Raw genomic sequence first — 27,950 nt, forward strand, 5'->3', positions numbered from 1 at the left:
TTAATATTTGGATTTGTTGGCACTATAAAATAGTTTAGTTGTCCATTAAATAAATATTTTCTTAACTTTACCAAATGATTTTATTATCTTAGAGAGAGAAATATTGGTGTCAACAAATCAATTGCAAAAAAATAAAAAATAAAAATATGCACATGTAGAAAATTAAAAAAACTACAGGTGCAATTTTTTCAATTTTTTTTTTTTTATAATTTACCTTCTAAAGGAAAATCCAAAAATTAGTAGACGTCTACATACATATATATGTCGAACTTTTTTGGAAAATTTATTCTACACGGGTAAGAAAATAAATAATTACGTAAATAATGTGCAAATAAAACAACTAAATTATAAAATCGTTTTTTTCTTTAAAAGAAAATTTTAAAAAATTTTAATAATAAATTTAACTTTAATTATTTTTTATTCCTATGATTCTGTACTTGGGTTGTAATTTATAATTTAAATTACACAACATACCTATTAAATTGGCAGTGATAATTCTGATAACAATTTATATAACAATTCGATGGATTTATATATTTTTTTTTTGAATAAATTGTGATACTATTCTTGACCAAAACCTTCAGTTTCTTCTATTGCGTAATTCAATTTTTCCACCATCTGGTCGTAACTTTTGTACAGCGGTAAATCTAATCTGTTGAAACAAGTATGAGATCTTGGTAGCCAAGTATCCTTGCCAACTTTTTCAATACAAAATCGTTGCGGTCCATTACTTCCTATAATTTTAAAGAAAAAGGAATTAAAAAAAAAATTAATTCATAGACCTAAACTAGATGATCAATGGATTCAATATCTTTCATTATTAATTTTTTATTCAACATTCGTTTGTAAAACGGCATCGTAAATATAATCTACTATAGATAAATCGCCCATGATATAAAGCCTGTAGAAAATAAATATAATTATTTTAAAAAATTAACTTCAAAATTTTCCCGCTAAAATTTAAAAGATATCAATAAAAAGAATGTGATTGGTTTTTTATAAATATTTCTGTAAACATTGAGTTTTTTTAAAAAACTGCAAAATACTTTTTTTGTAGGGCTTATTACACTCTAAAACCAAGTGTGTTACAAGTGTATTATTTTAACAGATATTAAATGTGTTCTATGTTTAAGGCCATGAACAAAACTATAGTTTTTTATAGTCACTCAAAACACGTTTTACGGTGTGTTAAAAATCTATATATTCGGCATGTGTGTTAATTCCGACTACACACTTGGTTTTGGAGTGTAAATTCCCTACAAAAAAGATATCTTATACTGTTTTCAAAAACTTCATAGCTACTGAGATATTTTGAGTTTAAAATTTCCAGAATTAAATACAAACATCGTGAGTTCAAAATTGTCTTGAGTTTTTTGGATCCCATGTGATCATTGATAATTAAAATAATACATAAATAAATAACCAATTACAAAATACAAAATTACCATTGCGATGAATAACTATTAAACTCCCAATAAATTTAAAATATTGCAGATGATCTGGATTAACATAAGACGCCGGATTTATTTGTAAACTATAATTACTCTTATTAGCATACTCAAATAAACAGAACATTGAATTCAAAACTTCGTGGCTTAGTAAGAAAAACCATTCTCTGAAAAATAATTACATAAAAATACAAAAATTGAATAATTTATTTATTAAAGAATGATGATATAGTTATCAATTTAATTTAATTTACCTCGAAACTCCACCGTAATCTAATCCCTCTTCACCTTTAAATATAATATACAATCTCCGTCTCAACGCAAACGCCTCAGCGTTCATTATCTGATGATAAGAATCTTCAAAAAGTGTTTGTCGGCTCCCGAGTCGAAATTGTAGCCCTCATTCCACACTCATTTTTGGGTTTTGCCCCTCATTTGATCCTCAAAAGAGCAAAGTGAATCTCATCTCGCCCTCAATGGAGTTTACTGACCCTCATTTCATACTCAGAAACCTCATGCGACTAAACTGAACCTCATTTCGAACTCATAAACCTCATACTGACCCTCATTTCATACTCAAAAACCTAACTCGACTAAGCTGAACCTCATATCAAACTCATAAACCTCATACTGACCCTCATAGAGCCCAGGCCCACGTACATGTATAGATACATACATACATAAAAGAATTCCGTTTAGAAAAAGACTTAGAAAAATTTCCAACTAAAAAGGACTTAGATAAATTTTAGTATTACCAAAGAATTTAATTTTTTTGGGATAAAAATAAAATATAAAAATACAAATTTTATATATATACAAATATACATAATGTGTTAAATGTTGTAAATATGTGTAGTGTTGAATACACTCGATGTAAAATGAATTTCAATTTAATAAATCTAAATCTATTTAAATAAACGAAAACTAATATATATATATATATATATATTAAATGCATATTAAATATATATATTAAAATGCATTGTCTACTAGTTTTCTATATATAGTAGGAAAGGGGGGGAGCAAATGGGCCCCTTAATTTTTGGGGGCCCATTTTGCCCCCTCTTCCCTTACCTAAGTTTTTAAAAATAGAAGCCTTTATACTGGGTGGTTAAAACTTTCGACTTATACGGTTAATACTTTTTAAAGAGATTTGTTCGAGTTCGTTGGTAACCTACCCTATATAATTTTTAATGCTACATTGTAAATAGTGAAGTTTATTTTCCTTTATATGTATACTATTCTGGATATTGAGTGTAACCCGAGCTAAGTAAAAAAAAATTTTCACTAACATGAATGGGTCATAAAATTTTATGTTTGTAATCCTTAGCACATGGCTTCAACATTTCTAAAATTTTCATCATTCAGTCTTCGAACGCTGGCCTGTTAAAAGCAATAGTGAACATACAACAGTCATCCAAAAATTAACATTTAAAGATAAAAAATTATTAAAATTAATTTTTTTTTCATTATAATGCCTAAATAAGACACTATGTGATTATTTATTGGATAGAAAGTCATTCAAAGGACGTTATTCCCGTGCTATCAGTTGTTCCAAGAACTAAACGCGTGATAGGAGTGTGGTAAAGTTGCCGTGGAAAAGCTTTGTGACAAATAAAGAAACCTAAACAGTTACAAAAATATTGGCTATCAATAGTAAGTATAGTGTTTGATTACTTTTTTGCTATGAAAAATTTCTAACTAATAAATAAAATGAAGTAAGCTTAATACATATTGCAATAATTACGATAACTCTCATATTATTAGCCATTACAAAGGCTTGACTTATTTTTTTGCCTATGTTTTACCATTCGAAAAAGTTAGGTAAAAAAAGTTTGTTATTTCTGTACATCTGTCGTAATTTTTACTACTTTGTGAACTAATACTTCATTTAGAAAAAACAGCGAAAATTAAAAAATAATTATTTTTATGTTAAGAGTGCTAGTTCCTTTCAAACAATATTTTTTTTATTATTATAGATTGGATCAATCATTCCGAAAAAAGGAACATACTTGAGCCAGCATTTATTAATTAAATAAACAAATGCGCTTACAACAAGGACAGGCCGAAGAAGCAAACGATAATTGAAAAATATCCACAATTACGTAGTAAGGATTACGGTAATTTTCTATTAAACTCAAAAATTATTTTTTTCTAAAATCAGTAAAGTAATAATATTTTCTATTTGCATTAGATTGTGATGACAAACAACGTAATGAACAGAAAGACTACAAATCAAGCAGTGATGAAGATGAAAATGAAGATTTAAATATATAAATAACATCCTAAGAAAAATATAAATGTAACTAATATTATTCTAAAAGCTACACTATATGCAAAATATTAATTGTTTTTGAACTGTAGTTTTAATTTAACAATAAAAATGCGTCATAATAAAGTGGAGAATTTATATTTTGTAGAAATATATATATATATATATATATATATATATATATTATTGAATGCACAACTACACACACACACACACACACACACACACAGAGAAAAAAGTAAACGAAATGGTATGAGGCTAAAGAGGGTTGTATGAGGCTCAAAAATTTCGCCCTCATATCGTCCTCACTATGGTATTTTGTCCGATAACTACTACATTGAGGGTCACATGAGGAGCAAAATTTGTATGTGATTTCATCCTCATTTGACCCGACACAACCTCACCAAAGTTGGTTATTTGAGGTTGAAATGGGGGCCAAAATTTCGACTCGGGCTGACACTTATTTTAATATGATTAGGTAACGCATTTGTTTGGCACAAGAACCTAAATTGTGATAATTTCCACCGGAAAGAACGCTCGTATGCTCTCGGCACACGATAAATACCTTTTGGTCTATTGAAAAAAATAATAAATATTAATAATTAATAATTTATTAGTAGTTTGACTAGGTCATAAGCCTGCCCGCAATGTCTCTCCCCTTAATCAGCAGGTACTGAGTCCAAACAGCGACCACTTGACCACTTTTTTGAGTTTCGTAGTTGACATCCCGCTATCAGCCTCCGTTAAAATTCGATAAATTACACTGGTCACAGAAATTAAGGGATAGAAAAAAAATCCGAAATTTTTAGGTGATTTTCAACATGCTGTAACTTGGTGAAAAATGGTCGTATGAAAAATCTAAAAAAAGCAAATTGTAGCCTCAAGTTTCTAGTTTTCAGATCTGGACCTCAAAAATTTTTATCATGTACGGTTCCGGAGTAATCATAAGAAAACCAACGAAAAAAAAATTTTCAAAATTTTTGCTGGTCTTTCAATACCTCTATGGGCGACAATAAATTTTTTTGAATAATCCGACTGTCTGACTTTTCTCGGAAATTTTATGCCCTTTAATTTGGTGGCCTTAAAAAGTCTCTACGACGATTTGGCGCCGAGTTATCATTGATCAAAGCAAAAAAGTCCATTTTGGCTTTGATAATCAATAACTCCGGATGTATTGGTCGTACGGAGAATGGAAGCAGGGTTTTGAAAACTAGAAAACATTCTCTATAAGGCAAAATTAGTGGCATTTGATAGAAAAATTTTTTTTAAAGCGAAATTGTTTGGTAAAAAACAGGTCAAAATTCACAAATTTAAGGATATTCGGAAATCTTGCTATAACTTTGGATATAACGGATGAACAAAGGATATCTTCGACTTTTTTTCAACCTCAAAGTGTCCTGAAAAAACCCTGAAAATTTCAAATCGCTGCGATTTTTCTTTCTTAGTGCCCCGAAGCTTTAAATTTATCGATTTTGTCAAAAATCACCATAATTGGTAGTTTCTCGGTTTTTGTTCATTTTTTCGATTTGAAAACGTTTTTTTTACCGATAATCTTCATTTCTTCGATCAAAAAGATCGATTATCGAAAAAAATTGAAAAAAAAAGATTTTGAAAAAATTTTTTTTTTTTCTCAAAATTTTTTTTTCCAAAAATTTTTTTTTTTCGAAATTTTTGTTGTTGTTGTATCTGAAATGATTCATCATTGTCAAACAAAATTCCTAAAATTTTTTTTACTGCCGGCATTAGAGTTACCCAAAGCGTATGTTTGTTAAGTTGACATTTAAAGCAGATGCAGTTACAGCGGTAAAAAAAATTTTAGGAATTTTTTTTGACAATGATGAATCATTGCAGATACAACAACAACAAAAATTTCGAAAAAAAAAAATTTTGAGAAAAAAAAAAATTTTTTCAAAATCTTTTTTTTTCAATTTTTTCCGATAAACGATCTTTTTGATCGAAGAAATGAAGATTATCGGTAAAAAAAACGTTTTCAAATCGAAAAAATGAACAAAAACCGAGAAACTACCAATTATGGTGATTTTTGACAAAATCGATAAATTTAAAGCTTCGGGGCACTAAGAAAGAAAAATCGCAGCGATTTGAAATTTTCAGGGTTTTTTCAGGACACTTTGAGGTTGAAAAAAAGTCGAAGATATCCTTTGTTCATCCGTTATATCCAAAGTTATAGCAAGATTTCCGAATATCCTTAAATTTGTGAATTTTGACCTGTTTTTTACCAAACAATTTCGCTTTAAAAAAAATTTTTCTATCAAATGCCACTAATTTTGCCTTATAGAGAATGTTTTCTAGTTTTCAAAACCCTGCTTCCATTCTCCGTACGACCAATACATCCGGAGTTATTGATTATCAAAGCCAAAATGGACTTTTTTGCTTTGATCAATGATAACTCGGCGCCAAATCGTCGTAGAGACTTTTTAAGGCCACCAAATTAAAGGGCATAAAATTTCCGAGAAAAGTCAGACAGTCGGATTATTCAAAAAAATTTATTGTCGCCCATAGAGGTATTGAAAGACCAGCAAAAATTTTGAAAATTTTTTTTTCGTTGGTTTTCTTATGATTACTCCGGAACCGTACATGATAAAAATTTTTGAGGTCCAGATCTGAAAACTAGAAACTTGAGGCTACAATTTGCTTTTTTTAGATTTTTCATACGACCATTTTTCACCAAGTTACAGCATGTTGAAAATCACCTAAAAATTTCGGATTTTTTTTCTATCCCTTAATTTCTGTGACCAGTGTATAAACTAACAGTAGGAACAAAATATCAAAATTAATTATGAAAATTTACTGTCGATCTTTCGCGGATAATAATTTTATAAATATTATTTATTGTTGATAATTGTAATGGTTAATTACAATTTAAAAGTTTTATTGAGCATTATGTTGATCAATAACAATTATTATTATTATTACTGTAATTAATACCGTTGTCATCATATTTATTATTTGTGTAAAAAGATAAGTATTTATTGTACCGCTATAAGCACTAGAAAAATCGGGATATTGGCGCATGTGACAGAACGTAAATATACAGTAAACTCTCAGTAAACTCTCTATGGAGTTTCGATCTCGGGGGTAGGAAACTATTCGGAGTGGATCTTAAGTAGGCGTGACTTATTTTTTTTAAACCAATGAATCCAAAGAATGGTAACTCACCAATCCACTGAAATAGTGCCCGGGAAATTTAAATATTCGTTATCTTTTTGAGCAATATCATGAGTTCAATTATCTGATATTACGCACTGAGACTTGAGAATGAGTAAAATTAGAATAATTATTAATAACTAAATGAGTGTCTATTTATATAATATGCACTACATGTTTACTAATACTTATGATACAGCAGAAGTTATGTTTATATTTTTATGATGATAAGGCTAAGCTGGTTTACAAAATAACTATCTTATCGACCTCACACAATATGCTCCGCCTAATGGAGTGCGAACGGAGGGGAGATATTGAAGAGAAGGGGAAAACATTAAGGAGAACGGAACTATTCACAGCGGAACTTTATAGAGAGTTAACTGTAAAATAATGACAGGCTTATAACGAGTAGTCGAGAACAAAACTAAACGCGCGGTAGTGGGAGACTAAAATTTCAATACAAATTTTCCCTGTCCCTTAGATCAGGCTTATGATGGGTAGTCGACTGTATACGAAAAATAAAATTCATTTATTTATTACATTAATTTATGAAATATATATACATATTTATACGCCGGGATATATAATAAATAAATTATAATACAATTTTTTTAATTAATTCTAGTTCGTCAAGTTGTTTTGTAGAGAAGCACTGGCGGAGGTAGAGCTGATAAGTTACTTGTAAATTGTGTTGCTTCGGAAACCTAAATGATAAATAAGTAAGTTTATTAATTAGTAATGTAAGTGAGTATTTGATTGTATGAAAATGATCAATTAATTGATGACTAACCTGTGGCACGTGACCGAGAGTATTATTGGCGGAATAAATAATTCTCTGTGGATAACTTGCGGATAAGTGATTGGTAGACTGTGTCAATCCGGGTGGAATATTTGGTGGTTTGTATCCGGGTATCTCAAAAAAAAATATTATAAAAGTCTAGCTTTAGCTCTCGATATATGGCAACACTTTGCTAGAGCTGTATTCAACGTTTAAATTTTTGCTACTGCGGATGGTCGATGAATCGCAAAATCGATTTCTTTGTATCAACTGGCGGTCCAGTAGGGACAGTCAGTATCATTGAAAATAGCAGTAAGTCCAGATCCTTCTTTACGTTTAAATTGAAAGTATTGCAGTTAATTTGCCGAATTATCCATAAAATTTATTGCCTATAGTTAATATTTAATTAAAATGTGCAGTGTTCGAAAAATTTAAATTATGCAAAGTGTCTGAGGTATCGTTAAGTGTAAAGTGTTCAAATCGAGTGTAAAGTGTTGCGAATTGCTGATACTGATGATTTCCAAGTTCCTGAGCAAAATCATCTGGTATCGTCTGGTTGGAAATAGCAGTCAAGTGTAATTCAATGTAAATCTCCAAGTGTATTAGAACGCTCAAGGAGCTCGAAAACAGCGAGAAGTTTTAGGGCTGGCCCGCAGGGTCAACCGATAGACAGATTTTTTTTATTGTAAAAAGGGGGGCCTGGCACGGACAATTATATGCCCATACTGCCTTTACATAGACTTACATCAATTATTTTTCTTTTACAATATTTTATTTACAACATTATATTACATTACATGATTATAAAAATACTCAGGTACATATATTTAAAATCGCCATGGATAATCTCAATTAGTTACTCCCCAATTCAGTCGCTCTGGAATACACCAGTCACATATTTTCGTACTCTATTATTGGCATTAGACTGCCATCTAGAAGAGAGAGCTGTAGGTTTTTAATTTTTCTACATTATCTTAGTGGCTTTTTCACTAAGCTATTGCATCTTGTTACTATATAACTATTGCCTACTCTCACGCCACCTATTTTGAATAACTGACTAACATCATTTTTGACAAAATTATACAGACCCTTAGGACGATAGCCAAAAGGATCAAAAGAAAAAAAGACTCCATCCTGATTAGTGTGTTAACGAGTTCTAACGGCGTTGAATTTTTTATAAAATTCTGTCTTATATATACTAAATAATGGCAGATCTCGTAACGGAACTGAAATCCAAATTAAACGCTAAGATAAGTGTACTTCTGTACGGTAAGTAGAAATATTTATTCATTATTTACATATTAATGAGTCGAATATTGTGAGCTAGAGTCTACCTTTTTACATCGATGAGTATCTGTATAAATGTACAATAGTATATTTTACAATGCCTTGGTTATAATTACATTAAATGATAGTATTTTATTTTTACATTTTGTTCTATCGTAAATTGTATTAATATTTTTCTGAATTTCGTTAACTATCAGTTCATATATACGACTTATTTTTAATTAATCCGTCTTTGTTGTTCGAATGAAAATTCTAAACAAAAATAAATAACGAGGCTCAATACATTACTCTATAATCTAGTAATTTAGGTTCTTATTTCCCATAAATTTTTATATGTTTAAAAAAAAACGTGGTCGGCGTTTTCAGGGACTGTGCGAGTGCAACAAGGATAGAATATATTGCTCTCCCACTTGAGAGTGATAGAGAAACTTCTTAGAAGGGGCCAGGTCAATTTTCTTTGTCCTTGTTGCCCTTGCACAGTTGGCGGAAACTTTATCTGTTCTTTCTCGAGTAGATCACTTAGATAGGCCCTAATATCACAATCTGCTTAGCAAAGGTTTACTTTACAAAAGTTTCCTTGAATTTCTCGCCAAACGTCCGTCAACTTCGAGCTTTTCTGTTTTTGACGACAATTTGTATACAACTTGTTATACAATTTGACTATCTAGCGCTGTAACCTATATAATATTTGTAATTTTTAACTACCGATTACATAATCGGACAATATTCGAGGTGGTAACACCAACCCGTGTCAACGAAAACACTCATACCGTGTTAAAAGTACACCGCTTAATATTTCACACCGCCCAGGACAAAAATAAAACTTGATTTAGACTTGGTTTATCAAGTAGAAATTTGGCGCCGTTTTTCATAAGATAAACTCGACTGCTTTTACGGTGATATGAAATATATTGAGTTTTCGCCTTGGTTTAGACTTAAATGGCTTACATGGTCACGATTTAAGACGAAGAAGTTGAAATCAAGTTGAAATTGACTTGGTCTAGACTTATTCGACTTCAATTATAAGGCGATAAAATCAAAACTAAGGTGAAATAATTTTTATATACTTATCCAAAAAATTAAAGGTATAAGAAAATTTTATAAATTTTTTAGTAATTTTTGGAAAGCTGTATTTTCGTGAAAAATGATGGTATCGAAAAAATAAAAAGTGCAAATTGAAGCATGAAATCTCAAGTTACAGATCTTCCAGAATTTTCGAGCTCGAAGAGGATTAAGGAGCAAAACTTGTTTCTGTAATTGTTTTGTAAAACTTTGAGCAATCGGCCCGGACAATCGGTTTAATGGATTAATCTCAGAATTTCCAGGGTATTTGGGGGTACATTAAGCTGTAAAATCACCTGGCAACATTAACCTTTCCATAAATATTTGCAATATAGCGATAAGTTGACTAAAAAACTAGAAAATGGCCATTTTTTGTGGGTTTTTCAAATTAATATTAATTGATATCGAAAATGGAGCTTGTAGGGAATTTTTTTTAAGTTTCTCAAACTGCCCTTTAAATTACTGTGCGATCATTAGTTGCTGAGTCATCGATAATTAAAGACAAAAGGATCCTTTTTCATTTGAAGGCTGATACCTCAGCAGCAAATTATCTTACAGAGAAACAAAAAAAAGAGAAACAAATCGTAGCCGAATGAATTTCCTAAACGAGCCATGAATTGGTATTTTCGAAAAAAATTTTCCCGGCCCCGTAGACCCAAAAAAAACAAAACTAAAAAAGTCAGTGAAAGGGCCGAGAGTGAGAGAGTGACAGTAAAGCACACCTAGCGCTTTCGCGATTAAGGTGTGCAAAATTTAGAAAAATTTTGTGTCGACCTATTTCCTATGATTCCGCAGAAACCGTGGCTCAAAAAATTATTTTGCTGGAAGATCTTTAAGCTTGAGATTTCAATCTTTAATTTGCTTTTTTTTTTTTTTTGATACGATAATTTTTCACGAAAATACAGCTTTCCAAAAATCACTAAAAAATTTCTAAAATTTTCTTGTTCCTCTAACTTTTTGGATAAAAGTACATTGAGGCGAACGTAAGGTGAATTAGAATAACATTTTTTCGACGCGATTCAGCAAGTCAAAAGTAAGGTGAATGACTATCGTGCTCGAAGTAAAGACGAATAAATTCAAACAAAGATAAAAAAATACGTTTAAGTTTGAATAAGTTGAAACTAATACGAAAAAAGTTCAAAAAGTTTAAAAAAAATTAATTTAAGTCGAAAAAGTCGAGATTTTAGCGAAAAATCGACGGCAATTCGATATCTTTAAAAGAAAATAAGGTGAAGCGAACCTGAATCAAGTTTTATTCTTGACTCAGGCGAGCAGACCGCATCAAGTCCTCGGAGATATCTTTCACACCAAAAATTTTTCTACGGTGTATATTTTGTAACTCATGAAATATCGTGAATTACAGCGTATGTATAATTGCATTATTATTTTTTTTTTTTTTGTTACAGAGATACATCCAATAATTCAAAGACGCGGTCCAGCAATAAAAAGCGCGGATGGTAAGCCATTCGCACCATACAGTAATGAAGAAGTCCATGGTATATTACAGACGATTGTGGATCTTTTAAAAGAAAGTTCTACTGACCAGGATATGGTACTAGTCTTAGCTTTCGTGCTTCGAGAATGTATCAATGAAAAAAAAAGGAATAGTGACGAATTATCGAGTAGCAGTATCGAAAAGAGTGACCGCGTAGAATTCACAAAATATTTAAGTAGTCTTCGAAAATTGATGTTGCAGATAGTATATTTTTTTAACATAAGAATTATTACCATGAATAAAATACATCAATTCAATCAAGAGATTGCAGAAAAAATCGATCCAAAACCGAATGAAATACAAAAAATATTTATTCAACTACTAAAAATGATGAACGAATTGAAGCCATCGACGTCAGCGTTTGACGACAAAAAGGATATTGATGATGGGAGCTTTCGATATTATATGTTCGAATTCGTAAGGGATATTTACTATGATATTTTTGATGAAAATGTGCCTGTCGTATCAACATCCGATATAGAAGAAATGGAAAATAAATTGAAAGAGCTTGAGGGTAAGGAATTAAAATTAGATGATTTTGAAAACGTCGAAGAAAAAAAAACAAAGAAGGCACATCGAGTAAGGGAACAGAAAACCAATTTACAAACTAATATGGCTGTACTTCTGATCGGTAAGTAGAAATATTTATTCATTATTTATATATTGATTAGTCGAATATTGTGAGCTAAAGTCAACCTTTTTACATAGATAAATGTCTGTATAAATGTGCAATAGTATGTTTTACAATGCTTTAGTTATAATTACATTGAATGATAGTATTTTATTTTTACATTTTGTTCTATCGTAGATTGTATTAATATTTTTTTGAATTTTCTTAACTATCTGAGTTAAAATACACGACGTATTTTTAATTAATCCGACTTTGTTGTTCGATTGAAAATTCTAAACGAAAAATAATACCGAGGCTCAATACATTACTCTGTAATCTAGTAATGGAGGTTCTTATTTCCCATAAATTTTTATATGTTTAAGAAAAAAACGTGGTCGGCGTGTTCAGGGACTGTGCGAGTACAACAAGGATAGAATATATTGCTCTCCCACTTGAGAGTGATAGAGAAACTTCTTAAAAGGGGCCAGGTCAATTTTCTTTGTCCTTGTTGCCCTCGCACAGTTGGTGGAAACTTCATCTATTCTTTCTCGAGTAGATCACTTAGATAGGCCCTAATAGCACAATTTGCTTTGCAAGAGTTTACTTTACTGAAGTTTTCTGGAATTTTTCGCCAAATGTCTATCAACTTCGAGCTTTTCTGTTTTTGACGACAATTTGTATACAACTTGTTATACAATTTGACGATCTAGCGCTGTAACCTATATAATATTTAATAATTTTTAACTACCGATTACATAATCGGACAATATTTGAGGTAATAACAACAACCCGTGTTAGAGAAAACACTCATACCGTGTTAAAAGTACACCGCTTAATATTTCACACCGCCCAGGACAAAAATAAAACTTGATTTAGACTTGGTTTATCAAGTAGAAATTCGGCGCCGTTTTTCATAAGATAAACTCGACTTCTTTTACGGAGATATGAAATACATTGAGTTTTCGCCTTGGTTTAGACTTAACTGGCTTACTCAGTCACGATTTAAGACGAAGAAGTTGAAATCAAGTTGAAATTGACTTGGTCTAGACTTATTCGACTTCAATTATAAGGCGATAAAGTCAAAACTAAAGTAAAATAATTTTTATACTCAGGCGAAAGTAAGGCGAATACCTGAGTCAAAAAACAAATTCCAGTTTTGTCCTCCAAAGCCTCAGTTTCTTTAATGTTTTATTTGCCGCCCAGAAAGTAACTCTACTTTAGTACTAAAAATTCTTAATGAGAACTATGAGGTCTAAATGCGAATAATTTATCGATTTTAAATTATTAGTAAGACCTCAAAATCCTCAAAGAATGAACGGTTATATTTCGGACGTTGAGGCTCTAATCCAGATTATGTTATTCCAGTTTAGTCCTCAAAGTGGTAAAATGGGTCGTGACTGCCACTTTGAGGGCTAAACTAGGATAACTTTCTATACTGTTGTTAATATTAAAATTCTAAATTGATCTTCGAAAACCTCATTGAGAAATTTGAGACTTAAATCCGAATTTGTTTTTCGACTCGGGTAAATAACTTTTTTTCGACTCGATTCAGCAAGTCAAAAGTAAAGTAAATGACTATCTTGAGATCTTATCAAAAAACCGTCGGCAATCGATAGCTTCAAAAGAAAACAAGGTGAAGCGAGCCTGTTTTATTTTTCACTCGCGCGAGCAGGCCGTATCATGTCCTCGGGAATCACTTTTACACCAAAACTTTTTTTACAGTGTATATCTTTCAACTCATGACATATGATGAATTACAGCGTATGTTCAATTGCATTAATATTTTTTCTTGTTACAGAGATAAAATCAATAATTGGAAGACGCGGTCCAGCAACAAAAAACGTTGATGGTAAGCCATTCGAACCATACACTAATGAAGAAGTTTATGGTATATTACATTCGATTGTGGATGATTTACAAACAACGTCAACTAAGGACGAAATTGCAATAGTCGCTGCTTTGGTGAATCCAGAATCTACCAAAGAAAAATCTCAAAATAGTGACAAATTATTGAGCAGTACCATTGAAAAGAGTGACCGCGTAGAGTTTACAAAATATTTGACTAGTATTCGACAATTGATGAGGCAGATACTATATATTCTCAACGTAAGAATTATTATCCAAAATAAAACAACTCGATTAAATCAAAATGATGCAAAAAAAGTCAAACCAAGACTGAAGGAGAACACAAGAAAAATATTGGAACAAGTCGAAATATTACACGAATTTCATCGGTCTCAGTCGTCGACGTCAGCAATTGATGTCAAAAAGGATTTTAATGATGGGAGCGCTCTATATCTCAAGTACGATTTCTTAACTGATATTTACTATGAGATATTTGATGAAAAGGCGTCTGTCGCATCAACATCCGATGTAGAAAAAATTGAAAATCAATTGAGAGAGCATGGTAAGAAAAGAAACAGAAATAGTGATCCTGATTTTGAGATCGTCGAAAAAAAAATGAAAAACTGTAAACTGACTGTCCCTGCAAGCAAGCTCTGAAACTTCTCGCTGTTTTCGAACTCAAACACATCGAAAACACTTTTGTCAAAATACATACAGTAACACTCCATCAACCCGGACAGCAAATCTACGGAAGAGCGGAACTTTCTTGGGATTTCCGAGTTAAAGGAAGCTCTTTCTCCCTCAAAAAGTAAACTATGACGCGGGCGCACTTAACAAAACCGTTTATGATGATCATTAACACACATGCACGTATTCGTTAACCCATTCGATAAAGAGCAATAGCTGCTCGATTATTGTAATTGTGGTCGAATGTGAAATTATTAAATTCCAAAACAAACTAAATAATCGTAAAAATAAAATATACCTTATGCATTGTATGTACAAAAAGAAATATATACATATATATTCAAATTTAAATTCTAATTGCTTTAAATTTTTGTACTACTTATCCTAGTTTTTTATTCTCCTCATTATTCCAATGATCACGATCATCCGCACGTCCTCTTTGAGCAAAAATAATTGGTGTGTTAGGATTAATTAACATTTGCTCAGTTTTAGTCAATGCAATTCTAAAACGACCTGGCAGCTGAGGATTTTTCATTATAAATCTCAATGTATTTTCTGTTGCTTCTATTTCAGATATTTCAACAAATACGCAACTTACAACTGTAATTATCTAAATCAAAAGATAATAAAATATTTCAATAGCAATAATGAAAAATGAATAGTAAACCTATAAATTTACCGTGCAAATCATAAGTTATATTATGAACCGTTAGCGCGCCACATTTATTGGTTTCATCCTTACAAAAGATCACATTTGTATTGATAATACAAAATGCACATAAAAATAGTGCGTTGATAATAAGTTTTATCTCTCTTGCTATTGTCTAATGCTATACGGTGATACTAACATATCAAAATTGTCCATAAAAATCTGATAGGGATGCAATACAAACATACAGACGGATAAAAAAAAACTTCAGTAAAAATAATATTTTACTTAGGTAATCCGTAAAAAAGAAGGGGAAATTACTGGGGTATGATGGGTAAGCTCGTGAATTTTATCGAAAGAAATTTAATTTTTCTTGGCAATTTTTCATTGTTTATGCATGAAATTCTAACTGCCGTTATCGAACCGTCAGTTGATACACAATAATCGATATTGCGATTTATTGTCCTCCACCACTCTGGCAAAAATTTGAACGTTGAACACAGCAATGCGCAGTAGCGCCAACTTGGCGCGAAATTTAAAAATTCAAGTTTTGTAATTTTATTATATTAATTCAACTAAAAAATTCCTCTAAATTTTTAATTTTTTATTAGTAAGTTGTCAATTATATTTATTAATCACGAGGTAAATTTAAATAATTCAAGAATAAATTATTAGAAATTGGAGAAAAATTAATAATCGTAATACAAATAAAATAATGGCAGAATATTGAAAATATTAAAAAAAAAATCACTCGAGTGTTTGAACAAACTTTGGCGGGGAAATAATATGCAGAAGGGTGTTCTAATACACTTGGAGATTTACATGAAATTACACTTAACTGCTATTTCCAACCAGACGATACCAGATGATTTTGCTCAGGAACTTGAAAATCATCAGTATCAGCAATTCGCAACACTTTACACTTAACGACACCTCAGACACTTTGCATAATTTAAATTTTTCGAACACTGCACATTTTAATTAAATATTAACTATAGGCAATAAATTTTATGGATAATTCGGCAAATTAACTGCAATACTTTCAATTTAAACGTAAAGAAGGATCTGGACTATTACTGCTATTTTCATAATGATACTGACTGTCCCTACTGGACTGCCAGTTGATACAAAGAAATCGATTTTGTGATTCATCGACCATCCGCAGTAGCAAAAATTTAAACGTTGAATACAGCTCTAGCAAAGTGTTGCCATATATCGAGAGCTAAAGCTAGACTTTTATAACAAATTTTTTTTTTTTAAATACCCGGATACAAATCGCCAAATATTCCACCCGAATTGACACAGTCTACCAATTACTTATCCGCAAGTTATCCACAGAGAATTAATTATTCCGCCAATAATACTCTCGGTCACGTGCCACAGGTTAGTCATCAATTAATTGATTATTTTTATGCAATCAAGTACTCACTTGCATTACTAATTAATAAATTTACTTATTTATCATTTAGGTTTCCGAAGCAACACAATTTACAAGTAACTTTTCAGCTCTACCTCCGCCAGTGCTTCTCTACAAAACAACTTGACGAACTAGAATTAATTAAAAAAATTGTATTATAATTTATTTATTATATATCCCGGCGTATGAATATGTACATATATTTCATAAATTAATGTAATAAATAAATGAATTTTATTTTTCGTATACAGTCGACTACCCATCATAAGCCTGATCTAAGGGACAGGGGAAATTTGTATTGAAATTTTAGTCTCCCACTACCGCGCGTTTAGTTTTGTTCTCGACTACTCGTTATAAGCCTGTGATTAATTTACAGCTAACTCTCTCTAAAGTTCCGCTGTGAATAGTTCCGTTCTCCTTAATGTTTTCCCCTTCTCTTCAATATCTCCCCTCCGTTCGCACTCCATTAGGCGGAGCATATTGTGTGAGGTCGATAAGATAGTTATTTTGTAAACCAGCTTAGCCTTATCATCATAAAAATATAAACATAACTTCTGCTGTATCATAAGTATTAGTAAACATGTAGTGCATATTATATAAATAGATACTCATTTAGTTATTAATAATTATTCTAATTTTACTGATTCTCAAGTCTCATTGCATAGTATCAGATAATTTAACTCATGAAATTGCTCAAGAAGATAACGAATATTTAAATTTCCCGGGCTCTATTTCAGTGGATTGGTGAGTTACCATTCTTTGGATTCATTGGTTTAAAAAAAATAAGTCACGCCTACTTAAGATCCACTTTGAATAGTTTCCTACCCCCGAGATCGAAACTCCATAGAGAGTTTACTGAGAGTTTACTGTATATTTACGTTCTGTCACATGCGCCAGTATCCCGATTTTTCTAGTGCTTATAGCGGTACAATAAATACTTATCTTTTTACACAAATAATAAATATGATGACAACAGTATTAATTACAGTAATAATAATAATAATTGTTATTGATCAACATAATGCTCAATTAAACTTTTAAATTGTAATTAATCATTACAACAATTATCAACAATAAATAATATTTATAAAATTATTATCCGCGAAAGATCGACAGTAAATTTTCATAATTAATTTTGATATTTTGTTCCTACTGTTAGTTTATAATTTATCGAATTTTAACGGAGGCTGATAGCGGGATGTCAACTACGAAACTCAAAAAAGTGGTCAAGTGGTCGCTGGTTGGACTCAGTACCTGCTGATGAAGGGGAGAGACATTACGGGCAGGGTTATAACCTAGTCAAACTACTAATAAATTATTAATTATTAATATTTATTATTTTTTTCAATAGACCAAAAGGTATTTATCGCGTGCCAAAAGCATACGAGCGTTCTTTCCGATGGAAATTATCACAATTTAGGTTCTTGTGCCAAACAAATGCGTTACCTAATCATATTAAAATGAGTGTCAGCCGACAAACACTTTTTGAAGATTCTTATCATCAGATAATGAACGCTGAGGCGTTTGCGTTGAGACGGAGATTGTATATTATATTTAAAGGTGAAGAGGGATTAGATTACGGTGGAGTTTCGAGGTAAATTAAATTAAATTGATAACTATATCATTATTCTTTGATAAATAAATTATTCAATTTTTGTATTCTTATGTAATTATTTTTCAGAGAATGGTTTTTCTTACTAGCCACGAAGTTTTGAATCCAATGTACTGTTTATTTGAGTATGCTAATAAGAGTAATTATAGTTTACAAATAAATCCGGCGTCTTATGTTAATCCAGATCATCTGCAATATTTTAAATTTATTGAAAGATTCATCGCAATGGTAATTTTGTATTTTTCAATTGGTTATTTATTTATATATTATTTTAATTATCAATGATCACATGGGATCCAAAAAACTCAAGACAATTTTGAACTCACGATGTTTGTATTTAATTCTGGAAATTTTAAACTCAAAATATCTCAGTAGCTATGAAGTTTTTGAAAACAGTATAAGTTATCTTTTTTGTAGGGAATTTACACTCTAAAACCAAGTGTGTAGTCGGAATTAACACACATGCCGAATATATAGATTTTTAACACACCGTAAAACGTGTTTTGAGTGACTATAAAAAACTATAGTTTTGTTTATGGCCTTAAACATAGAACACATTTAATATGTGTTAAAATAATACACTTGTAACACACTTGGTTTTAGAGTGTAATAAGCCCTACAAAAAAAGTATTTTGCAGTTTTTTAAAAAACTCAATGTTTACAGAAATATTTATAAAAAACCAATCACATTTTTTTAATTGATATCTTTTAAATTTTAGCGGGAAAATTTTGAAATTAATTTTTTAAAATAATTATATTTATTTTCTACAGGCTTTAAATCATGGGCGATTTATCTATAGTGGATTTACGATGCCGTTTTACAAACGAATGTTGAATGAAAAATAAATAATGAAAGATATTGAATCTATTGATCCTGAGTTTTACAAGTCGCTTGGCTGATGGATAAAAGAAAATAACATTGACGAATGTTACTTAGAACTGTATTATAGTGTTGACTTTGAAGTACCTCGGTCAAGTTATTCATCATGAACTGTTGGTGGATTTGCAGAATTAATGGATAAAGTTATTTAACTATTTATTTATATAAGAAGCGAAAAAAATCTTTTCTAGTTTAGGTCTATAAATTAATTTTTTTTTAATTCTTTTTTCTTTAAAATTATAGGAAGTAATGGACCGCAACGATTTTGTATTGAAAAAGTTGGCAAGGATACTTGGCTACCAAGATCTCATAATTGTTTCAACAGATTAGATTTACCGCTGTACAAAAGTTACGACCAGGTGGTGGAAAAATTGAATTACGCAATAGAAGAAACTGAAGGTTTTGGTCAAGAATAGTATCACAATTTATTCAAAAAATATATATAAATCCATCGAATTGTTATATAAATTGTTATCAGAATTATCACTGTCAATTTAATAGGTATGTTGTGTAATTTAAATTATAAATTACAACCCAAGTACAGAATCATAGGAAAAAAAAATAATTAAAGCTAAATTTATTATTAAAATTTTTTTTAATTTTCTATTAAAGAAAAAAAAGATTTTATAATTTAGTTGTTTTATTTGCACATTATTGACGTAATTATTTATTTTCTTACCCGTGTAGAAAAAATTTTCCAAAAAAGTTCGACATGTGGAAATTCAAAACTTGAGACAATCTTGAACTTCGAGTGAAACTTTTTTTGAACTTTTGCAGTTTGATAGTACAAAAAAGTTTACCTAGGATTTTATATCCGAAATTTGAGTAAAAAAAAAATGTATTGAAACATTTTTTTCAAATTTAATTTTTACCCTCGTTTCGAAAAAGTTAAAAAATCTCTGATTAATTTGGAACTTCTTATGAACGATTTTTGATTCTTATCGAGCTGTTGGTTTTTAGTGGAAACTTTTTCGGAACGAGGGTAAAATATAGAAAAAAAAAATGTTATTTTTTACTCAAAAATTCGCTTATAAAATTCTAGATAAACTTTTTTTTTTACTATCAAATTTACATTTCAAAAAAAATTTTTCACTTGAAATTCTAATCAGTCTCAAGTTTAGAATTTCCACATGTCGAATTTTTTTTTACGAGTCTTCCGGTTGTACTTTTGAAAGCAATAATTTTTATATATAAAGTTTTTAAAAAAATTACTATTCTCTTCAACCAAAAAAATTTTTAAACTGTCCAACAATTGGCTGTCAATGAAATGAAAAAAAAAATCCATGTGCAATTTTATAATCATCGATGTTTTAAACAATCGGATGTCATGATTAAATTTAGATTAAAAAATACAATTTCTTTTCATGTATATCAGTTATAAGTTAATGTATATAAAAAAAAAGTAAATGCGGTAAAATAAAAAAATAAATATCACGAGTGTATAATTTTATTATTATAAAAAAAAACAATAATGATTGTAAACAAATTAACTAATTAATTAATAAAAATTTATGAGAAAAAAAACAATAATGATAGTAAACAAATTAACTAATTAATTGATAGGAATTTTTGAGAAAAACAAATTGTAGAAAATTATGTAAAAAAAAAAACAATAATGATAGTAAACAAGTTAATTAATTAATTAATAAAAATTTATGAGAAAAGAAAATGTAGAAAATTATGTAGAAAAAAAAAAATAATGATACACAGAAAAAAAGGATTTCTTGGCGCAAAAATTTTTTTCTTGTTTTAAGAAAATTTTTACTTGACCCAAGAACTTTTTTGTATTATAAAGTAAAAACAAAACTTTTCTTGGGGTAAGATAAAATTTTCTTGAAACAAGAAAAAATTTTTTTAGGCGAGAAAAAAATTCTTGAGCCAAGAAAAATTTTTTTCTTCAATTCATAATACAAAATATTTCTTGCGCCAAGAAATTATTTTTTTCTGTGTAGTAAACAAATTAACTAATTAATTGATAAAAAATTATGAGAAAAAAAAAATGTAGAAAATTATGTAGAAAAATAAAAAAAATAAAAAAAGAAGAGCAAAGATGATAATTCAGTTCTAAATTAATTACTTATAAAAATTAATTTTTAATTTTTCATTTTTTTTTCATCTGGTTCATCACTATCATCTTCCTTATCTTCTAATTGTCTTTTTTTGGTTTTGGTTTCATTTTCTTCCTCCATTTTCTCTTCATCGCTCTCTGTATCGTCTGCGGAGGGTAGAGGTACTTGACTCTCCACAGTATTGTTCTCCCCCATGCTATTAATTAGCATCATCATCTTATTGAGATGCTCGTTGCCCATAGCGGGTGACTGATTATCAGCCGACCCGCATGGCCGCGGTTGGTCTGACATTGATGTTGTTTGGCTTTGGGAGGGGACCGTAGAAATCGTTGTTGCTTGACTTTGGAAGGGGACCGTAGAAATCGTTGTTGTTTGACTTTGGGAGGGGACCGTAGAAATCGTTGTTGTTTGACTTTGTGAGGGGACCGTAGAAATCGGTGTTGTTTGACTTTCGGAAGGGTCCATAGGATTCGGATTTACTATTTCCGGCGGCGCAATCCTAATGGACACCGATAGAGCGATTATCGTCAGCTCTTGCGCCTCTTGTTCGTTCGTCGCATTCCCAGTATTCGACGGGTCCGGCATATTAACGTTGTTAACTATAAAAAATTCAATAAAAATAATATCGATTAAAGTTTATTAAAAATGAAAACTATTTAGTTTAATTGAATTTGAGTCAAAACGATTTCAATTAACCTGAATAACTTTCGAAGGAGTGAATTTAGCAAAAAATGTTATGAGGCCTTTTTTGTAGAGCAGTAAATTTCCTTTGAAAATCTGTCATGATCTTTGTTAGATATTTCTTGATTCGTCAGTTACAAAATTCAAAAGTAAAAATGTTAAATCGAAAAAATATATCAATTTATTAAGCTTAATTAATCGGAAACGGCTTGTCTGACGAAAATTTTCATTCAGACCTTTTTTGTAGGAAATTTAATTTTACATATGAGTAAGTGGAAACGAATTTTTTTTACACCAATGTTTTAGCAGTTCTGAAGTAATACATCAAATTATAAATTAAAATTAAAAATAGCGATGATAGACCTTTTAAAACTAATATTAAGGGCTCAAACTTTCATGAAATTTTTTTGGCCCAGTCTAATGTATATGTTGTATATTGTAAAAAATGTAAAGTATAAAAAGTGGAAATATTAAGATGGATGAGATATATATTGTAGAGTTTTGTAAAACACAATTTATGATACAAATAAAATAAATTATTATTAGTAGAATAAAATTTTGAAAAAATGCACTTCTTATTTTCAAAATTTTTTTTATGCGCATTTTTTTTAAATTTCATTTTATTGATTGTTTACTCTATTTATTAATAATTTTAAATTTGTCTGATGTCTGGTACATTCACACTCATAACTTTACTATCATATAAAAATGCCAATAAAGTTAGCAGTAAATTCAAAATTAAAAAATTTTTTTCAATATAAATATTAAAATTAATTAAAAATAATAATAAAAAATAAATAATGGTTTAATTACTTGGAACGAATTTTTCTGGTCACAATGTTATTTTAAAATATAGACTTGTTTTGTGTAAATTGTTATTCAATATTTAGTATTCGTTAATTGATGTTTTTCAGTAATACTTTATGATATTTAATGATATTAAATCTTTAATAATATTTTATTATGTTCCTCGATCTCAATTGATCCAACTTTTTCCAACGATAAATAATAAATTTCTCCTGAAAATCCTCAGAGAGGGCGTAAGATTTTATCGATAGGACTTTGTCCCAGCTGATTTTACTTATCAATCGATCTAGGATTGGAGGTCGCTGAACGTATCTGAACATGTAAGATGCACATTCAAATTTATTTTATTTAAATTTTGCAGTATCCAAAACTCGCCCTAAAATAAGTACCTCTACCCTCCGCAGACGATACAGAGAGCGATGAAGAGAAAATGGAGGAAGAAAATAAAACCAAAACCAAAAAAAGACAATTAGAAGATAAGGAATACGATAGTGATGAACCAGATGAAAAAAAAAAAAACGATTAAAAATTAATTTTTATAAGTAATTAATTTAGAACTGAATTATCATCTTTGCTCTTCTTTTTTTATTTTTTTTATTTTTCTACATAATTTTCTACATTTTTTTTTTTCTCATAATTTTCTATCAATTAATTAGTTAATTTGTTATGATACTGAAGTTAGCAGACGTCTAATAATTTTTTGATTTTTTTTTTAGACGATAAACCAGAAGAAAAAAAAATTTTTAAAAAATTGCACCTGTAGTTTTTTAAATTTTCTACATGTGCATATTTTTATTTTTTTTTTTTCTTCAAATTTAATTGTTCAAAAAAAAATCCAAAAATTTTGAATTGTCTGCTAACTTCAGGATCATAATTTGTTTACTACACAGAAAAAAATAATTTCTTGGCGCAAGAAATATTTTGTATTATTTATTTATTTATTTATTTAAGTAAAAACGCCAATCGGCAATATACATCAAAAATTAACAATATTAGAATTTTTAATAAAAATTTTAATATAAATATTGAAAAAGAAAAAGAAATGAGGGTACAACAAATCTATGTATACAAATTGAGATTATGGTATTATGAATTGAAGAAAAAAATTTTTTCTTGGCTCAAGAATTTTTTTCTCGCCTAAAAAAATTTTTTTTTGTTCCAAGAAAAGTTTTGTTTTTACTTTATAATACAAAAAATTTCTTGGGTCAAGTAAAAATTTTTTTAGAACAAGAAAAAAATTTTCGCGCCAAAGAAATCCTTTTTTTCTGTGTATCATTATTGTTTTTTTTTTCTACATAATTTTCTACATTTTCTTTTCTCATAAATTTTTATTAATTAATTAATTAACTTGTTTACTATCATTATTGTTTTTTTTTCTACATAATTTTCTACAATTTGTGTTTCTCATAAATTTCTATCAATTAATTAGTTAATTTGTTTACTATATCATTATTGTTTTTTTTTTTATAATAATAAAATTATACACTCGTGATATTCATTTTTTTATTTTACCGTATTTACTTTTTTTTTATATACATTAACTTATAACTGATATACATGAAAAGAAATTTTATTTTTTACTCTAAATTTAATCATGACATCCGATTGTTTAAAACATCGATAATTATAAAATTGCACATGGATTTTTTTTTTTCATTTCATTGACAGCCAATTGTTAGACAGTTTAAAAATTTTTTTGGTTTAAGAGAATAGTAATTTTTTAAAAAAACTTTATATATAAAAATTCTTGCTTTCAAAAGTACAACCGGAAGACTCGTAAAAAAAAATTCGACATGTGGAAATTCTAAACTTGAGACTGATTAGAATTTCAAGTGAAAAATTTTTTTTGAAATGTAAATTTGATAGTAAAAAAAAAAGTTTATCTAGAATTTTATAAGCGAATTTTCGAGTAAAAAATAACATTTTTTTTTTCTATATTTTACCCTCGTTCCGAAAAAGTTTCCACTAAAAACCAACAGCTCGATAAGAATCAAAAATCGTTCATAAGAAGTTTCAAATTAGAGATTTTTTAACTTTTCCGAAACGAGAGTAAAAATAAAATTTTAAAAAAATGTTTCAATAAATTTTTTTTTTACTCAAATTTCGGATATAAAATCTTAGGTAAACTTTTCTTTACTATCGAACTGCAAAAGTTCAAAAAAAGTTTCACTCGAAGTTCAAGATTGTCTCAAGTTTTGAATTTCTACATGTCGAACTTTTTTGGAAAATTTTTTCTACACGAGTAAGAAAATAAGTAATTACGTAAATAATGTGCAAACTAAACAACTAAATTATAAAATCTTTTTTACCTTCAAAAGAAAATTTAAAAATATTTTAATAATAAATTTAACTTGAATTATTTTTTTTTCCTATGATTCTGTACTTGGGTTGTAATTTATAATTTCAATTACACAACATACCTATTAAATTGACAGTGATAATTCTGATAACAATTTATATAACAATTCGATGGATTTATATATTTTTTTTTGAATAAATTGTGATACTATTCTTGACCAAAACCTTCAGTTTCTTCTATTGCGTAATTAAATTTTTCCACCATCTGGTCGTAACTTTTGTACGGCGGTGAAAATCTAATCTGTTGAAACAAATATGAGATCTTGGTAGCCAAGTATTCTTACCAACTTTTTCAATACAAAATTGTTGCGGTCCATTACTTCCTATAATTTTAAAGAAAAAGGAATTAAAAAAAAAATTAATTAATAGACCTAAACTAGAAAAGATTTTTTTCGCTTCTTATTTTAAAAATAAATAAATAATTAAATAACTTTACCCATTAATTCCGCAAATCCACCAACAGTTCATGATGAATAACTTGACCGAGGTACTTCAAACTCAACACTATAATACAGTTCTAAGTAACATTCGTCAATGTTATTTTCTTTTATCCATCAGACAAGCGACTTGTAAAACTCAGGATCAATAGATTCAATATCTTTCATTATTTATTTTTTATTCAACATTCGTTTGTAAAACTGCATCGTAAATCCACTATAGATAAATCGCCCATGATATAAAGCCTGTAGAAAGAAAATAAATATAATTATTTTAAAAAATTAATTTCAAAATTTTCCCGCTAAAATTTAAAAGATAATATAAATAAAAAAGGTGTGATTGGTTTTTTATAAATATCTCTGTTAACATTGAGTTTTTTTTTTAAATTGCAAAATACTTTTTTTGTAGGGCTTTAAATTTCCTATAAAAAAGCTATCATACTTTTTTCAAAAACTCAATAGCTATCAAGATAATTTGAATTTAAAATTCTAACCCGAGTCGAAATTTTAGCCCTCATTCCACACTCATTTTTGGGTTTTGCCCCTCATTTGATCCTCAAAAGAGCAAAGTGAATCTCTTCTCGCCCTCAATGGAGTTTACTGACCCTCATTTCATACTCAGAAACCTCATGCGACTAAACTGAACCTCATTTCGAACTCATAAACCTCATACTGACCCTCATTTCATACTCAAAAACCTAACTCGACTAAGCCGAACCTCATATCAAACTCATAAACCTCATACTGACCCTCATAGAGCCCAGGCACACGTACATAGATACATACATATATAAAAGAATTCCGTTTAGAAAAAGACTTAGAAAAATTTCCAACCAAAAAGGACTTAGATAAATTTTAGTATTACCAAAGAAGTTAATTTTTTGGGATAAAAAATAAAATAAAAAAATATCAATTTTATATATATATAAATATACATAATGTGTTAAATGTTGTATATATGTGTAGTGTTGAATACACTCGATGTAAAATGAATTTCAATTTAATAAATCTAAATCTAAAGAATTAGATACAAAAAATAAGTCGGAGTTTAAAATTGTCCGGGATTTTTTGTAAATATCTCTGTAAGTACTGAATTTTTTAAATAAATACCCCGGGTAAAAAAGTTTGTATATAATTATATATAATATTATATATAATTATATATAATTGTATATAAATTATATATAATTATATATAAAGTTTTTTACCCGGGACAAGAAAACGTTTTTGTAGGGCTTTAAATTCTCTACAAAAAAGATATCTTATACTGTTTTCAAAAACTTCATAGCTATTGAGATATTTTGAGTTAAAATTTCCAGAATTAAATACAAACACCGCGAGTTCAAAATTGTCTTGAGTTTTTTGGATCCCATGTGATCATTGATAATTAAAATAATATATAAATAAATAACCAATTGAAAAATACAAAATTACCATTGCGATGAATAACTCCCAATAAATTTAAAATATTGCAGATGATCTGGATTAACATAAGACGCCGGATTTATTTGTAAACTATAATTACTCTTATTAGCATACTCAAATAAACAGTACATTGGATTCAAAACTTCGTGGCTTAGTAAGAAAAACCATTCTCTGAAAAATAATTACATAAAAATACAAAAATTGAATAATTTATTTATCAAAGAATAATGATATAGTTATCAATTTAATTTAATTTACCTCGAAACTCCACCGTAATCTAATCCCTCTTCACCTTTAAATATAATATACAATCTCCGTCTCAACGCAAACGCCTCAGCGTTCATTATCTGATGATAAGAATCTTCAAAAAGTGTTTGTCGACTGACACTTATTTTAATATGATCAGGTAACGCATTTGTTTGGCACAAGAACCTAAATTGTGATAATATCCATCGGAAAGAACGCTCGTATGCTCTTGGCACGTGATAAATACCTTTTAGTCTATTGAAAAAAAAATAAATATTAATAATTAATTATTTATTAGTAGTTTGACTAGGTCAGAAGCCTGCCCGTAATGTCTCTCCCCTTCATCAGCAGGTACTGAGTCCAACCAGCGACCACTTGACCACTTTTTTGAGTTTCGTAGTTGACATCCCGCTATAAGCCTCCGTTAAAATTCGATAAATTATAAACTGACAGAAGGAACAAAATATCAAAATTAATTATGAAAATTTACTGTCGATCTTTCGCGGATAATAATTTTATAAATATTATTTATTGTTGATAATTGTAATGATTAATTACAATTTAAAAGTTTAATTGAGCATTATGTTGATCAACAACAATTATTATTATTATTACTGTAATTAATACCGTTGTCATAATATTTATTATTTGTGTAAAAAGATAAGTATTTATGGTACCGCTATAAGCACTAGAAAAATCGGGATACTGGCGCATGTGACA

General features: G+C 29.2%; 2 protein-coding genes and 2 long non-coding RNA genes across 6 annotated transcripts; 2 read left to right on the top strand and 2 right to left on the bottom strand.

Moving 5' to 3' along the window:
* Positions 1-423: 423 nt before the first annotated feature.
* On the bottom strand, positions 424-27,934 carry LOC130674822 (uncharacterized). Of its 2 annotated transcripts, none has more exons than XR_008991133.1 (4): positions 27,243-27,934; positions 26,994-27,155; positions 25,559-25,805; positions 424-734 (listed from the first exon to the last, which is right to left on the bottom strand). It is a non-coding gene; the product is annotated as an uncharacterized LOC130674822 (long non-coding RNA). The 2 variants fall into 2 exon arrangements; XR_008991132.1 differs by lacking the exon at positions 424-734 and adding an exon at positions 24,382-25,445 and having other exon boundaries at positions 27,243-27,932.
* Positions 8,423-14,951, top strand: LOC130674820 (uncharacterized). Its single transcript, XM_057480241.1, has 3 exons — positions 8,423-8,932; positions 11,419-12,138; positions 13,916-14,951. Exons 1-3 carry the CDS (start codon positions 8,869-8,871, stop codon positions 14,617-14,619), a joined length of 1,488 nt encoding a protein of 495 aa, XP_057336224.1. The 5' UTR covers positions 8,423-8,868; the 3' UTR covers positions 14,620-14,951.
* Positions 17,456-20,641, top strand: LOC130674823 (uncharacterized). 2 transcript variants are annotated; one of them, XR_008991135.1, is made up of 5 exons: positions 17,456-17,759; positions 17,875-18,309; positions 18,397-18,555; positions 19,099-19,350; positions 19,451-20,641. It is a non-coding gene; the product is annotated as an uncharacterized LOC130674823 (long non-coding RNA). The 2 variants fall into 2 exon arrangements; XR_008991134.1 differs by having other exon boundaries at positions 17,456-18,309.
* Positions 21,025-22,958, bottom strand: LOC130674821 (putative Polycomb group protein ASXL3). The gene is made up of 2 exons (XM_057480242.1): positions 22,771-22,958; positions 21,025-21,875 (listed from the first exon to the last, which is right to left on the bottom strand). The coding sequence occupies exon 2, from the start codon at positions 21,859-21,861 to the stop codon at positions 21,301-21,303; it is 561 nt and encodes a 186-aa protein (XP_057336225.1). The 5' UTR covers positions 21,862-21,875; positions 22,771-22,958; the 3' UTR covers positions 21,025-21,300.
* Positions 27,935-27,950: the final 16 nt, after the last annotated feature.

This window comes from Microplitis mediator, chromosome 9 (assembly GCF_029852145.1).
Source record: "Microplitis mediator isolate UGA2020A chromosome 9, iyMicMedi2.1, whole genome shotgun sequence".
NCBI lineage: Eukaryota > Metazoa > Arthropoda > Insecta > Hymenoptera > Braconidae > Microplitis > Microplitis mediator.

What these genes read in the sequence shown, in the direction of transcription:
- LOC130674820 (XM_057480241.1), top strand. Translation starts at nt 8,869, where the DNA reads ATGGCAGATCTCGTAACGGAACTGAAATCCAAATTAAACGCTAAGATA. An exon ending in GATAAGTGTACTTCTGTACG is followed by an intron (nt 8,933 to 11,418) that starts GTAAGTAGAAAT and finishes TTTTTGTTACAG; the next exon opens with AGATACATCCAATAATTCAA. An exon ending in TATGGCTGTACTTCTGATCG is followed by an intron (nt 12,139 to 13,915) that starts GTAAGTAGAAAT and finishes TTCTTGTTACAG; the next exon opens with AGATAAAATCAATAATTGGA.
- LOC130674821 (XM_057480242.1), bottom strand. Translation starts at nt 21,861, where the DNA reads ATGCCGGACCCGTCGAATACTGGGAATGCGACGAACGAACAAGAGGCG.